The following is a 15,347-nucleotide window of genomic DNA, read 5'->3' as shown; positions in this document are numbered from 1 at the left end:
ATGGATCAACCATAACTTGGATGAAGCCATCTAGAAGGGAGTTTTTCTTAGAGGCCTACAACTAGAAGTCCGTAAGTTTGTAGAGTTGAGAAGGCCAGTCAACCCACAAGCTGCAGTGGAAGGTGCAAGACTATATGATGAAGTTGAAGTAAGATTGTCTATGATTTTTGGAAGAGGAGTCCTACCTCCTCCAATGCCAAGAATGGTACACCCACCAAATGCAATCCTAGGGATTGTTCCCTACCCCTACCCTCAGATGCAAATACTGCCATAGTATAGTGCACCCAACTAGTCTATGTAATAATTATAGGAACATCCCAAAATCCTACTCCAAGTGCTCTTGGAGGAGAAAATTTGAAAGACTACTTGTCCAACTCAATTGTAAACATCGAGAAGGAGCTCCAATGGATGTGTTGTACTATTTTGCTCAAGCTTTTTCCTACTAGGTTTGTTGTCTTGATGAAAAGAATGTATTGTCTCTAGTTTCTTCAAATTGTTCCTATCTATTTTATGGATGAGAGCATATTGTTGGAGAGGCTGAAGATTAGTATGTAGTTTAAAAAGAAATACATTCATCCTCACAAGCAAGTGGATTAGCTTTTTGATGTATCTTGATTTTTAATAAAAACACACCTTACAATAGAAGATTTTTCTAACATCAATAAATAAAATCATGAAGTACTTTTTCTATTACTTGTATATTTTATATGTACAGATGCATGCATATTATATATATACATGCATATATATATATATATATATATATATATATATATTCTCTCTCTCTCTCTCTCTCTCTCTCTCTCAAAATAAGAAACAAGCAAACATAAAGCAAGAAAGAAGCAAAAATGGAGGCATGTTTGTGGATTTACATTTGGTGCTTAGTAGCATGACAAAGTCATTGGTATGTTTATCAATAGTTACCAAGTGCTACACTTACATGTATTTCAATGATCATACCAATGAATATTTTGATAAACATATTGATGATCTCATATTCTTTAAAATCACAGTGAAATCTAGCATTGAAATATCCTCTTTATGGTCTAGTGTATAGGAAAGCACATAAAAGCTTTCATGTTGGTCATGAGTATAAAAGTGCTAGTAAACATGTCCACAAGAGTATAGCTATTGACCGCATCTATGCATTCATTTGAGAGAGAGAGAGAGAGAGAGAGAGAGAGAGAGAGAGAGAGAGAGAGAGAGAGAGAGAGAGAGAGAGAGAGAGAGAGAGCGTGTGTGTGTGTGTGTGTGTGTGTGTGTGTTCATGGTGAGTAAAGCATTTATTTTTGAAGAATGTGATGAGGAAAAAAAGTACTCAAAAATTCATTTGGGACACTCTAGAAACAAGCTACTAGCATGCGAGTAGTATCAGGGATCTACACGGTGAGCCACATATAATGCATATACCCATTAAGCATAACAAGCATGTGATGTTACAAAGAAAAATTAATTAAATTTTGAATATGATCTAAAGTTGAAACTATTTGAAAAGCATGCGTAAGCTAGCAAGAGTTAATAAGTTAAATAAGTGAACATGATATTGTTATATGATATTATATTTTACAATTGCAAGAGAATAGTGTAGGGCTCTATTCATGACTTTACACTCACTATGCTTCAACAACTCCATTTTGAGATGGAGAGTTGGTAGAGGTGAGTAGGAATTGTATGTTGCTCTCCTCCAAGAGCCATACAACTGTTCCTATGAGATTTAAACTCACTACCATTGTTACTTGAAGATGCACCAATGTAGATGGTGATATCTTGGGTATTGAGAGATTGAGAGGGCAATGCTTAGTTTAGTATATAGGATGGAACTCTATGTGGAGAGAGAGAGAGAGAGAGAGAGAGAGAGAGAGAGAGAGAGAGAGAGAGAGAGAGAGAGAGATGTAAGAAAGCCAAAATAAGAAGACCGTAATAGTAATGAATGTAAGAAAAGTTGCTTGAAATGAAGCTTCCCATGACACCTTTTGTGCCCAACTACATCAATTCTATAAATAAAAATGTGCATAGCCTTTAAATTATTGCAATGAATAGGTCACCAAACTAGCATTAGGCCCACTATTGGAGCAATGTATGAAAAAGAAAAAACATTCACATAAACTTCCTATGGAAGCTAAGGATGTTTAATGACATATGGGTAAAATACAAAATTTGTAAGTTTTCCTCCCTTACATTAGTGTTTTACTTGTTAGCTTATCGGGCAAGCTTAGAAGAAAAAGGGTAACGATTTTTGCTATCATTTTGATATAGACAAATAGATTATGAAAAAAAGAAAATGACATGGATTACATGTCTTCTAACCCTAAGACAACACATACCTCCTTAGAACAATATTCATGAGCTACATCGACCTCCAACCATACTATCTTCACTCCGATCTTGTGACTCATAAAAACATTCTAATTTCAATACATGCTTTGTCGAGCTAGCTCAAATAAAGTATGGGCATAATGGGCATCAAAGTTATTCTTTAGTTTGGGAAATTAGAACTACTATCTAGTCAAAGTTTGACCTTAAAGATATTGATAATTTGTGGAAGTCACACACACACACACACGCACACACGCACACACACACACACACACTCTCTCTCTCTCTCCCTCTCTCTCTCCCTCTCTCTCTCTCTCTCTCTCTCTCTCTTACAAACTCTATCTTTTGTAAAAGGGCAGAAATCAAGGCAATGTTCACGAAAAACTAAGGTTTAATGTAAAGTGAATTGCAAAAATTTCAAAAAAACCTTCAAAATCTAAAGAAGTTTAAAACCTCGAACCTTTGAATTTTAAAAAAAAATAAAAATGGCAGATACATGTAATTTGATCCAAAATCTACTACCGAAAACGTTTTTCGTGAATAGTGAGCAATATATATCAAGCGAACACAATAGATGGATGTGGAGAGAGAGGCAAACAAAATAGCTGAATGTGGTGAGAGAAGGCCTCAAAATAGCCGAACGTGGTAGATGCGATGCCGTACAAATCAAGGCGGATAATCGAAGTGGGAGCAATCGAAAGTGGCGGATATGGGGGTGAGGGTCATGTCGGGATTACCGTAGAACACGAACGACGCGGAGGAGTAGATAGGCCAGGAGCCATTGAAGTTCGGCCGAAGGGCACAGACGCCGCCACCCAGGACGGCCATGTCAGTGTAGCTCACCCTCTCCTGGAACCAGACGGGGCCGCAGTGGAGGCGGACGTGGCTGGTAGGGCAGGGACACGTGAACAGAAAGGACGCGGAGGCCCTCCTCGGGGCCATGATCCCCAGGAAGCTGGCCGGCGTCAGCTTGACTTGGATGTTGCCCTCGGGCGTGCACCCCGACGGCGGGTTCGTCGGCAGTCCCTCGTCCCGTCCGACGCTTAGCTGGCGCTGCTCCTCCTCCTCATCAATATCATCTCTCGTCCAGCTTGCGCCTTCCTGCGCCACGTTACCATCGCCCACGCTGCCAGCTCGGACGTCCGCCGCAATAGTACGTAAACCTGTAGCGGCATCAATTAGCACGGTCAGGACTCGATGTGAATATTCCTTTAATAGAATGGCCGTCCATTCATGATCAATCGCCTGCTTCGGCCCCTCACAGGGCGCACAGAAACAGAGAGAGAGAGAGAGAGAGAGAGAGAGAGAGAGAGAGAGAGAACCTGAACAGAGCATCAGCAGGAGGATGACAGAGAATCCTTGGACAGTATAGAGCTTCGCTTTTGGCTTGTGACCTTGCGCCGCCATTTCTCTTTCGCGTTTCTGTGCGAGGCCATTTGAGTTTTTCTGCAACGAGGCGACGAGGTAGTCGGAGACTAGTCGAGTCAATTTTGAGATATTGCAATTGGGTCGGCCGATCGTCGCGTGGCTGCTGCGTCTTTTAAAGGTCTTGAACTTTAAGCGAAAGTAAAATGATAATTATAATTTACGGGAGTCCACGTAGGAGCATGTCACATGTAAAATTATCATAATAATTTAAGGGAGTCCACCTAGCAGCATGTTACATGGACAGCCAATTGTAACAGATTCGATGAAGAAGTAACAAAGGAGAAGAGTGCATTGCTTGAGGGGCAATTTACCTATGCTTGGATACTTACAAAGTTGGAGATTTCGGGCTTCCAAAATCAAGAAACCAAGAGACCAGAGATACTAAGCATCCTATCTTCTTCTCGGATCTTTTAGTTTTATCATCAAACACTTTGGCATTGAGTACTCCATCTTCCAATCATCTTCTACTGCATCTTCAAGTTGCCAATTGAGTAACACGAATCACGCAGCCTCTCCACATAGTCCAACTTCCCCCATTCATTACAATATGAATCATCAGACACAATTAGTCCTGCAACTACAAATAGAACAAAATGTTTGCTATTATGTCCACTTTGCTTCACCATATGAGTCACACAAACCAAAATTTAGTCATCACCTTGGACAAGCAACAACAATTTCATGAATGCTCAATTATGATGGCCCACCACAAATCTTTTGCAAGATTTCCAACTAAAGACAACTTGTCTTCGGTGGACAGCTATGAGAATATAGTTGGGCATCATCAATGGGCTAAATAGCAAAAAGTGCATAAGGATCACACATTATTTGATGGCCTAGTAGTAACATGGTACATGCAACAAGAAGAACTCACTAAAAGTAGTTGGTCATTGCTCAACGAATCACTCATCAAGAATTTTGTTCAACAAATCATAACCCAATCAATCCTCAATCAACTACATAAATGTGAGCAGCTATCAAATCAATAGCCTAGTTTGCAATAAAGTTTAGTTAAATTCTACTATGAGCAAGCAAGTCCTCGTATGTCCAAAGCAATGAAATTTGTGTTTCTTATAGTCCAAGTTGTAGCAAGGCATAGTTAGAAGAATTAAGGGATTAAGAACCTCAATCCCTTCAAGCTACCATTTAGATAGCTTAGTTTTTTGAAGCAAATCTAGATGTTGGACCTAGTTCATTTTCAAGTTGTCAAGCCGTCCAACAAAGGCCATTAGTTGACATGGCAACGTTGATGGACATTGATATTTAGAATGCTCAAGCGGTTGATTGTGGTGTTCTACCACACATTGACTGATGTAGAGAGTGCTCTTTTGTAGGAAGAGGTCAACTGTAAGAACTTGGATGCCTCTCGTGTGTCGCATGCTTTGACTGTTAGAGGCAGAGATGGTAATGGCAAGAATGACCGTGGGAATGGCCGTGGCAGAGACTCGCAAAAGTCTAGGTCTAAGTCGCGTGGTAAGTCACACAGCAAGTATCGTGGGAGAAATGCTAATGTGACATGTCATCATTGTGGCAAGAAGGGTCATATACGCCCACAGTGTCATGAGTTGCGCAATGAGAAGAGCAAAGAGAAGGGGAAAAAAAAGTACAAGAAAAGTCCTCTGATCGCACCATTATGCCTGCAAAATCCAGTGTGAAAATTGAGGAGATAAATGTCATGCAGACTGATGACTCCGATGGGGAGTACATACTTGCAACTAGTTCTTGTGATGCTATGTTGTTTACTAATGTTCACTCTATATATCCGAAGTACTGGCTTCTGGATTTTGGTGCTTCATCTCATGTTACACCATGTCATGAGTGGTTCCACTCCTACCACACTGTCTTTGGTTCATTTCACTTGGGTGTGATGACAGGTCACTTGCTATTGTTGGCATTGGGGATGTACATCTGCAATTTGCTACTGGCAGTACTTTTCTATTATAGGATGTACGCCATGTACCTACGCTTACACATAGTCTTATGTCTACAAGGCAGCTTGATGATGCCGGATTTCATGTTTCATTTGGGGATTCTACCTGGAAGATCACCCATGGTAGACTTGTGCTTGCTAGAGGTGCCAAAGCTGGCAGCCTCTACCCTCTTATAGTTGATGGGTTCTCTGTTGACCATGTTTTGTCAGTGGGTTTCATTCCACATGTATCTCTTTGGCATGCCCATTTGGGCCATATGTCCTTGAAGGGAATGAAAATGCTTTCTGGTTTTGCAGTACTTACCGCCCCTTGACTACGCATGTTTTGATTCATGTGAGCATTGTCTTTCTGGTAGACAGACTAGGAATGTGTATAAGAAGTATGGTAGGACATGCATGAGTGAGCCCCTGGCATTGGTACATTCGGATGTTTATGGGCCCATGCCTTGTCAGTCTATGGGTGGTGCAAAGTATTTTGTGATGTTCATTGATGATTTTTCATGTAAATTTGGGCTTACCCCATTAATCTTAAGCCAGATGTCTTGGTTGTATCTTAGAGATGTCTTGCATTTGTTGAGAATTGGACTGGGTATAGGCTAAAATGCCTTAGGACTGAAAATGGGGGAGAATATGTGTCATGTGCTTTTGAGCAACTATGTGACGAGAGGGGTATTAAGTGTCAACTGACCGCCCCCTATACCCCACCCCAAAATGGTTTGGCTGAGCAGATGAATAGAACCATCCAGGAGAGTGTACGCAATATGCTTAGCCATGCAAGCTTACCACAAAGCTTTTTGGCTGAGGCAGTTAGTACAGATGTGCATGTCATAAATAGATCACCTTCTAGTGGTTTGGATTTCTAGGTTGCAGAGGAGGTATGGACTGGGAAACCTCCATCTTATGCACATCTACGTGTCTTTGGATGTGAGGCATTCTGCCATGTGCCTAAAGACAAGCATACTAAGTTGGATCCTAAGAGTGTCAAATGCATTTTCCTTAGCTATGGGGATGCAAGCGAGATGGGTTACTGCCTCTGGGATCTGCAAGCACGGAAAGTCATCTATAGCCATGATGTAGTCTTCCATGAAGACAAGATGCATAGGCACCATGAGAAGGTTGTAGACATATGCATGGTTATATTCCAAGAGGAGCCACGTGCTCTTGCACAGCCAGTTGGAGAGCCTGCAGCAGCAATTGGTACACATGACCAGGGTGTTGGACGAGTCATAGAGCCTATTGTGAGACAGTCTACTAGAGATAGGCATCCACCTGATAGATTTGAGCCCTCGATGCATTATGTCTTGGCTACAGATGCATGAGAGCCTCTCACCTATGATGAGGCTATGTGTAGGGGTGATAGTCACTCTTGGGAGAGGGCTATGCAATATGAGATAGACTCCTTGCATAAGAATATGACTTGGGATTTGGTTGCATTGCCTCAGGGCAAGAAGGCTTTGCCATGCAAATGGGTGTACAAGCTGAAAAGTACCCCTGGAAACCCCAAGCCGGCTTATAAGGCAAGACTTGTTGCTAAGGGTTTTAAATAAAAGCATGGAGTTGAATTTGATGAATTCTTTTCTCTTATGGTCAAGATGACCGCTTGGTTTTGGCCTTAGTCGCACAGCTTGACTTGGACATGTATCAGATGGATGTCAAGACTACATTCTCGCATGGGGATTTGCATGATGATATATACATGGAATAGCCTAAGGGCTTTGTAGAACTTGGTAGGGAGTACCTAGTGTGCAAATTGAAGAAAAGTCTTTATGGCTTGAAGCAAGCACCTAGGAAGTGGTATCATAATTTTGATGCCTTTATGTAGTCACAGGGCTACAGCAGGAGTGCTATGGATCCGTGTCTTTACACAAAGAAAGCCCGTGTGATGGCTCCTTGCTTATTTTGGTACTTTATGTGGATGATATGTTGATAGCAAGGAAAGCTCATGATGAGATGGATACTCTTAAATCTCAACTGAATAAGAGCTTTGAGATGAAGAATTTGGGACAGGCCTCTCACATTCTCGATATATGTACATTAAGTGTGACAGGCATCATGGACTACTCTAACTCTCCTAGAGGGAGTACATTCGTAAAGTCCTTGAGCATTTCTGCATGCAGGACGTAAAAGCCTATTGGATGTCCATTACCTTCTTATGTGAAGGTTTCACAGGCTGATTGTTTGTAGACAGATGAGTAGAGGGCCGAGATGGCCAAGATCCCTTATGCATTAGCCATGGGCAGTTTGATGTATACCATGATAGCCACTTGTCTAGATATTGCCTTTGCAGTTGGTGTTGTGGCACGCTATATGGCTACACCTTGCAAGAAGCATTGGGATGCCATGAAGGGTATCATGGGATACCTGAAGGGCACAGCAGATATGTGTATTTTCTATTGCAGCCATGATACAGAAGTTGTGGGCTACATAGACTCTGATTATGTAGGACATGCAGATAGTAATAAGTCCACTTTTGGCTATGTCTTCACCTATGCTGGAGGTGTTGTTTCTTGGATGTCCAAGGTTCAGAAGTGTATGGATCTCTCTACCACTGAGGTCCAGTATGTTGCAGCCACTGAGGCTTGCAAGGAGGCCATATGGTTGGACTATTTGGTTCATGACCTTGGGATTGATGCTACATCTACGCTGCATTTGGATTCTATGAGTGCTATTCAGCTAGCCAAGAATCTGGTCTTCCATGTGAAGACAAATCACATTGAGGTGAGGTATCACTTCATACATGGGGTCATGGAGGACAAGTCAGTTGACCTTGTCAAGATCTCCACTGATGAAAATCATGTCGATTTGCTCACGAAAAGCCCCACTACTGAGCGCTTTGCCTTTCTCAAGAGATTGATAGGCATTGGATGAGATGATGTTTTCCCTCATCTTGTTCTACATGTGTACATGGTACTGTCTTTTCTTTTTCTTTCCACTCCTCACTGGGGAGATTCACATTTAAGTGGGAGGTTATTGGGGGTAAAGGTGCCTTTGCCTAGCCACCCATGTATTACTACACTGACATTACCCACCCCACTACACACTGCAGGTGGCAGGTGCCCATCACTGTCACTTTATTGTTTATTCTTTTAGTGACAGTTTAAATAAAGGAAGGCCTGGTCACACATTGTGACTATTGGAGTTCCCATTTGTGTGTCTCTCTCTTCTTGCTCTTGCTTTCTGCCATAGCTTACTTCCAAGCAAGCTTCAATCCTTCTCACCTTTCAACTAATACATGATCCAACCTCACCCTCACCTAGGTTCTCATTCTGAGCTACTTTACATGCTTTGATACATCACTTCCACTGGTCGCTATTCATAATTAACTCATTGATTGGCTTCTTCCTTCGTTTGCGCTCTTATGTTAGCTTGTTGTTTATCTTTCTCAGGTTGTCCTATTGTGCCTTTGCCTCCTCATATGAGATACCAATGGCATGAATAGTGTCTTGCATTGTAATAATTTGATTGTTTTGTTTAATTATAGTGTCATTCACTTGTACCACTTGTCCTATGAGCTATTTTATATGAAGTTGATGCGCAATGATCACATCATGATAAATTTTTATGGTTGCTTGGCAAGTTGTAAATACTTTGAACGGCTAATCATTGAGCCACCTAGTGTAACCAAGCAACCCATTCCCACCCTTGCACACATACTTCAGCAAAGTTGTGATTCTTGAGAAAGTTGGAGGTCTATTGTTTAAGGGATCAATCGCGTAGATTCCCCCATCAACCCACAAGTCCACATGTTTCAATCACATTTGCGTATAATTATGTAGAACTTGAGGGTTGACACTGGTACGCTGGGTTCTTTTGAGTAATGGGATGCATTCAATCTCTATCTCAATATGCAACTCCATCTTTTCTGCATTCAATTTACTTATTAATAGAAATGGGGAGCCTACTTGGTTGTCACATGAGATAGAGTGGAGATGCACAGAGAGGCACACAAAGGTGCTAAGGGAAAGGAGGGTGTAAGTAATTCACTTTGTTAATGAAGGTTACGTAAACACAAAGAAGAGGTCACAATAGAGCCATGAGAGAGTATAGATATGGGGAAAAATGGCTCAGAGAGTAGGGATATCCAAGACTTTTCGTATTTTAGAAATTTCTATTTTATCTCCAAAAACATTTCCCAAAAATACAAAATCTGACTAGTTGTTTTAAAAAATCCAAAATCTAGAATATAAAAAACCCCTAAAATATCTTAAAAGGACCTTTCAAATTTTCATTTTTCTTGTTCTCGATTAAAAAATCAATTGCCTTGTACCTATTAATCATTTTGCATTGAAAATGAAGAACCAAACTTCTATAACTAACTCCTTTTTTAATATAAAATTTGGTTGAAAAAGACTTCTTGAATGAGGAGAGAGAAGGAATATGAGTATATCTTTGTAGATAATATAAAAAGGGCAAAATGAGATTGCAAAAGTGAAGAGAGAAGAGGATTATTTTACTATTCTTCTCTTCTCTTTTTCTTGTTTTAACGAGGAGAGAAGGGGGGGGGGGGGGGGGGGGGGGGGGGGGAGTTCATTTTTTTCCTAATGCATGTAAAGTTGACTAAGCTGTATAGTGACTAGATTGAAGAATTGTAGGAAGCTTATCTTTTGGATGAAGAGCTTAGCCATGTTTTTCAAAAATTATATCAAAGTCTTGTGGAGGAAAACTCACATTATCACCTCAAAAATGGCTAGATCTGGTTAAATGCTAAGATTGTTATTCCCTCTACTTCTTCTTTTACACAAAAAATTATAGAGTTACATTCTTCGCCTTTAGTTGGATACCTTGGAGTTTTTAAAACCTATGATAAGATCAGTAAAATATTTTATTAAAAAGGATTGTGAAAAGATGTTAAAAATTTTGTCATGAAGTGCATGCCTTGTTAATAAAATAAGGATATCATCCATAAGCTAGGTGGTTTGTTACAGCCATCACCTATTCTTATGGGAAAATGGACACACATTACCATGGACTTCATTATTGGCCTGCCTACTACCAAAAAGGGATGGAATGGTATACATATGGTGGTGGATAGACTCACCAACATAGCCCATTTCATTCCAACCAAGACCTAGTTTAGTGCTTTCACAGGTGGCTAGTTAGTTTATGGAGCAAATTTTTAGATTACATGGATTACCACATGTGATTGTTCATGACAAAGATTCAAAGTTCATGAGTAAATTTTGACAGGTGGTATTCACATCCATGGACATTAAATTTGGCTCCTTCTACAACCTATCATCCACAAACTAATGCATAGACAGAAATGGTAAACAAGTGCTTGAAGACTTATCTTTGCCATTTCTATCATGATGTGCAACATTCATGGGATTCTTAGTTGCACTTGGCTGAGTTTGCCTATAATGACTCCACTTATGCTAGTATTGGCATTTCATCTTTTGAGGCTATGTATGGTTATAAGATGCTCTTACCCACAAATATTTTCAATGAGAAAATCAATCCTCATGGAAAAGAAGAATTGGAAAGAATGCATACCCTTCTTCAGTAGTGTAAGATGAATCTTAGGAAGGCCTAAGACTAGATAAAGATGTATGCAAATGAGAAGATCTGACTCTTAGAGTTCGAAGAAGGAGAATTAGTTTTGATAAAAGTGCCCTAGTCTTGTTACTCTACATTGAAGGATGGATCCAGTAATAAGCTTTCTCACATGTTTTATGGACCCTACAGAATCTTAAAGCGCATTGGAGACTTGGCATATAGATTGAAACTACTCTCTTCCATTAAGATTCATAATGTATTCCATGTTAGTTAGCTCAAGCCTTTCTATAGTGCCCCTACTGATATAGTTGATGAGCTACCACCTATAGATGAAGAAGGTCTTATTCAATGCATTCCTAAGGCTATCATAGGTTAGCATGAGAAGAAGCTTCACTCTCACTCTATCATTGAATATTTGATTAGATGGAGAGGTTACCACCTAAAGAAGCTTCTTGGAGGCCTGAATCTATATTAGATGATTTTTCTTGTCTATGGGACGCATTGGTGGTTGAAGCATAATTATTGTGGAGTCAGTTTTCTTATCTATGGGACGCATTGGTGGTTGAAGCATAATTATTGTGGAGTCAGTTATGGTGTAGACAGGGTCCTAACAATAGTTTATTTTAGAATAATTTTTATTCAGCTGAGTTTTCAAAATTATACCACCTCCAGAAGCTCAAAGTAATATTCAAGAGCTACATTTCGAATTGTGGCACGCTTCATTTGGACACTTCTACCAAAAGTTATGGCACATTTGGTTCATCGGGGTCTATTCTTGCAACAAGTTGTCTTCTTCATTTTGAGTCTATTTCTTGAAGATTTTAAGACTCTAACTCTTTTGAAGAGCTCATAATTGTGTATATAGCCGAGGCTTACTTTCATTTCTTCATTTCAATCTATATGTCTTCAAAATTCATTCTTTTCCCTACTTTGTATAGGTGAAAATAGAATAGTACTCTGTCTCATCCATCCTTTCCAACTTTTAGAAGTTTGTTTTTTAGGGCAAAAACCTTTGGGACAGGACAATAAGAAGCTAGGAAGAAGAGATGTTTAGTGTAGAACTAGCTTGTAACACTGGCATAGGTATAAAAGGGAAAGACAAGTAAATTTTCACATCTTTTTGGAGCATTAATACATTACTGTCTCTTATCTCACGTCCTTGTTCACAAGTTTTATTGATTCTCTTCTCTTTTTATCTTTCTCTCTCCTTTTCTTGTCTCTCTCTCTCTCTCTCTTGTACTTCTTCTCTCACTACAATAGACTTCTCTCTCCCCAATCCTCTCATTGACATGTATTTATAACTAACAATTTGTTTCTTCTTAACATGAGCTTGATGTTTCAAAATCCATTCTAGAATACCAAGACTTAAGAGATGTTAGTCTAGAATAGATTGAGATAGATTTTATTGTCCACACCTTATGTTAGATTCCAATAGAGAAAGAGAAAGGAAGGGAGTGATTAAGGAGTTTTTGTCCTTGCGTAGCAGAAGTATGAAAAGCACATCATAGGAAGCAAAGAGATGAATTTCATGAATTGAGCATTGCAACACATGATTTAAATCTTTGAAAAAATCCAAATGAAGTGAGAAGAAGAGGGTTAGCATACGATCACTTGCATGTTGTATGAGTATGTGTAATGGACTGCTTGGGGGAGATGGGGGATATCCTTGTTGGGCCGTTGCTGGAGGAGGGGGAGATGGAGGAGTCAAAGAAAAAGATGGAGCCTAAGGGATATGAAGGAGGGCTGAATTGGGGGAGATGGAGGAGTCAAACCCAGGTGGTAGTGTGCCACTTGGAGGAGCTCGAGAAGATTGATGTTGCTGATGGCAGTGCTGGTGTCTGAAGGAGATGGATGAGATCATTGCAGGAAGAGGAGGGGGGAATCACTGCTGGAGGAGGAAGGGAATATTGAGGAATTGAAGAAGCATTGGAGGGAGGGACGGACAAGTCATAGGAGTCGAACTACCGCCACTACTGGAGGAGGGGGAGATCACAAGAGTCGAAGAAGAAGGGGGAGATAGAGGAGTCAAAGAAGGGTGAGAGAAGAAAACACAATGTAGGTGCTATCAAGAATGATATGACAACCTTATTGCACTATCTCATATATAGGAATAAATAATACGGGCGGTCATTATACACGAGCACGCCCAAGGGCCTTTTACCCCCAACAACCTCCCACTAAAAGGCCAATGGGCCAAGGAGCGAAAAAACAAAGAAAAAAAGAAAAAAGACAATGTGAGGAATCATGACATCTCACCCAACGCCCAATCGAAAAGCGAGCTATGAAATAAGCGGGAATCTCTGCGAAAGAAGAGTCAAGCACCCTCAAGTCCATGACATGTAGGAGACAAGCGATCCCATAACTCCATATAGCAGAGCAATCTAAGAATGCTTCTCATGAAGCAAGCACAACCCATGAGTGCAAGGCTGTAATGCATAAGCATCAAAGTAGTGCATAGCATCAACATGGCACATAGGAGATAGCTGAGAGCACATAGACTCTCCAAATTCAATCATAGAAGAAGGGCTAGTATCCTGAACACATGTCAAACGGGGTCTCAAGATAGTATGTGGCCTCAGCGAAGCAAAAGACTGACATATGACTGTAGCATCAACCATAAAGCGCATTGAATGCGCATCAAGAGGCTTGAGAGATGTTTGTGTCTCATAAAAGATAGCATCACTACAAGATATAGGCCTTATATCAATGTTAAAAGCAACGAAAATGTTCATAAAGAAATTTTCCCCCGTCGTCGCAAAAGGCGTTGTTATTGGCGATGCCATAGAACAATCGGTATCAGCGTTGTTATCAATGTTGCTATTTGTGTCGGTATCAACGTCGCACATTTGCAACTTTGATAATGACACTTTGCGATGCATTTTGTGATGCTAATAGTGACGTGTGCAGTAAATTTGCAATGCTAATAGCGACAGTAATAGGGAAAAAAAAATTTATGGCATGGCAGCTTATAGCACTATGTGCTTTATTTGGGCCATACAAAATAGTTTTAGAAATGTGTACAATGCTCGTGTAAATAAAGACAAAGTGTACTTAAATCATAACATTGATACATTAAATAAATACATGATCGCATACTGAAAGTGACCGGTACAATCATGGCAAGATACTACTACTACATAGAAAATGTCTACATAGATCACGTGACCAAAAAAGGAGGGTATGTGAGCTCCAGGGATCCAAGGGCAAGCTATAGATCATTGCGATCCGAAACCTCGTCCCGCCGCCGCAAAGGAGCATCAAACAGACTCTGCAAAAAAAGAAACAACTATACATCACTCCATCATACAATAATGCATTCTAATTAAACATGGTAACTACGAACAAGAAAGATGAGTGACTTATAGGGCGGCTGCGTCCATATAATCGGTCGATCAATGTAGTGAGACCGTGCCTCTCTACATATCGAGTCTCAAGGCCGGTGGGATCGCCATTTGTAATGGAGTGCTACAAAGAAAACAAAATACAACTGTTAGAAACACGATTGTCAGTACAAAGAATATTGCAAAAAAAAACAAGCAAAACAAAAGAAAAACCCGAAAAATCATGCATCGTCCACATGAGAATGGCTCGAATATTGGCGGACTGTTGACCCATCACGCTTGCTCATATCTTGCACGATGATCCCCTCCTCCCCCAAAATCTTAAGCTCGTCGACTAATGGATGAAGATACACGTCTAGATTTTTGACTTTGTAGTGGCTGGGAATGAGTAAGCTAAGGATGATATGTCCTTTCTTCATACAAAGCCATGGAGGGATATTATAGTTGACAAGGACTATAGGCCACACACTGTAAGAAGTTGAGTGCAGATCGAATGGGTTCACACCGTCCATTTCAAGACCGAGCCGAAGATTCATTGGCTCTCGGGCAAAGCCCCGGAAGGTAGAGTCAATGTGGCTCTATGCACGTGAATCCACTGATATTTGTTGAACTCCATCTGTGGACCTATTCTTCGCATGCCACATTGTCAAGCTCGCCATGCTTGACCTAGAAACATGTGGTTTATGCAGGGGAGAAGCGGAAAGTGTCTAAGAACTTTTTGAGGGATGGTTTGCTCCTTGCAAGTCCTGTCAAGACCTGTGAGCACCACACTTTGGACACGTCTCCATAGTATTGTATTCTTCTCGAAATAGTATGCAATCATTGATACATGCATG

General features: G+C 40.5%; 1 protein-coding gene across 1 annotated transcript; it reads right to left on the bottom strand.

The window, feature by feature from the left end:
* Nucleotides 1–2,882: 2,882 nt before the first annotated feature.
* On the bottom strand, nucleotides 2,883–3,748 carry LOC148009502 (uncharacterized). The gene is made up of 2 exons (XM_087673464.1): nucleotides 3,639–3,748; nucleotides 2,883–3,479 (listed from the first exon to the last, which is right to left on the bottom strand). Exons 1-2 carry the CDS (start codon nucleotides 3,721–3,723, stop codon nucleotides 2,983–2,985), a joined length of 582 nt encoding a protein of 193 aa, XP_087529590.1. The 5' UTR covers nucleotides 3,724–3,748; the 3' UTR covers nucleotides 2,883–2,982.
* Between the last annotated feature and the right edge of the window lie 11,599 nt (nucleotides 3,749–15,347).

This window comes from Lygodium microphyllum, chromosome 30 (genome assembly GCF_053477565.2).
Source record: "Lygodium microphyllum isolate KBCC chromosome 30, Lygodium_microphyllum_v1.1.10, whole genome shotgun sequence".
In the NCBI taxonomy this organism is placed as follows: Eukaryota; Viridiplantae; Streptophyta; class Polypodiopsida; order Schizaeales; family Lygodiaceae; genus Lygodium; species Lygodium microphyllum.
This window is presented reverse-complemented; position numbering and strand designations above follow the sequence as displayed.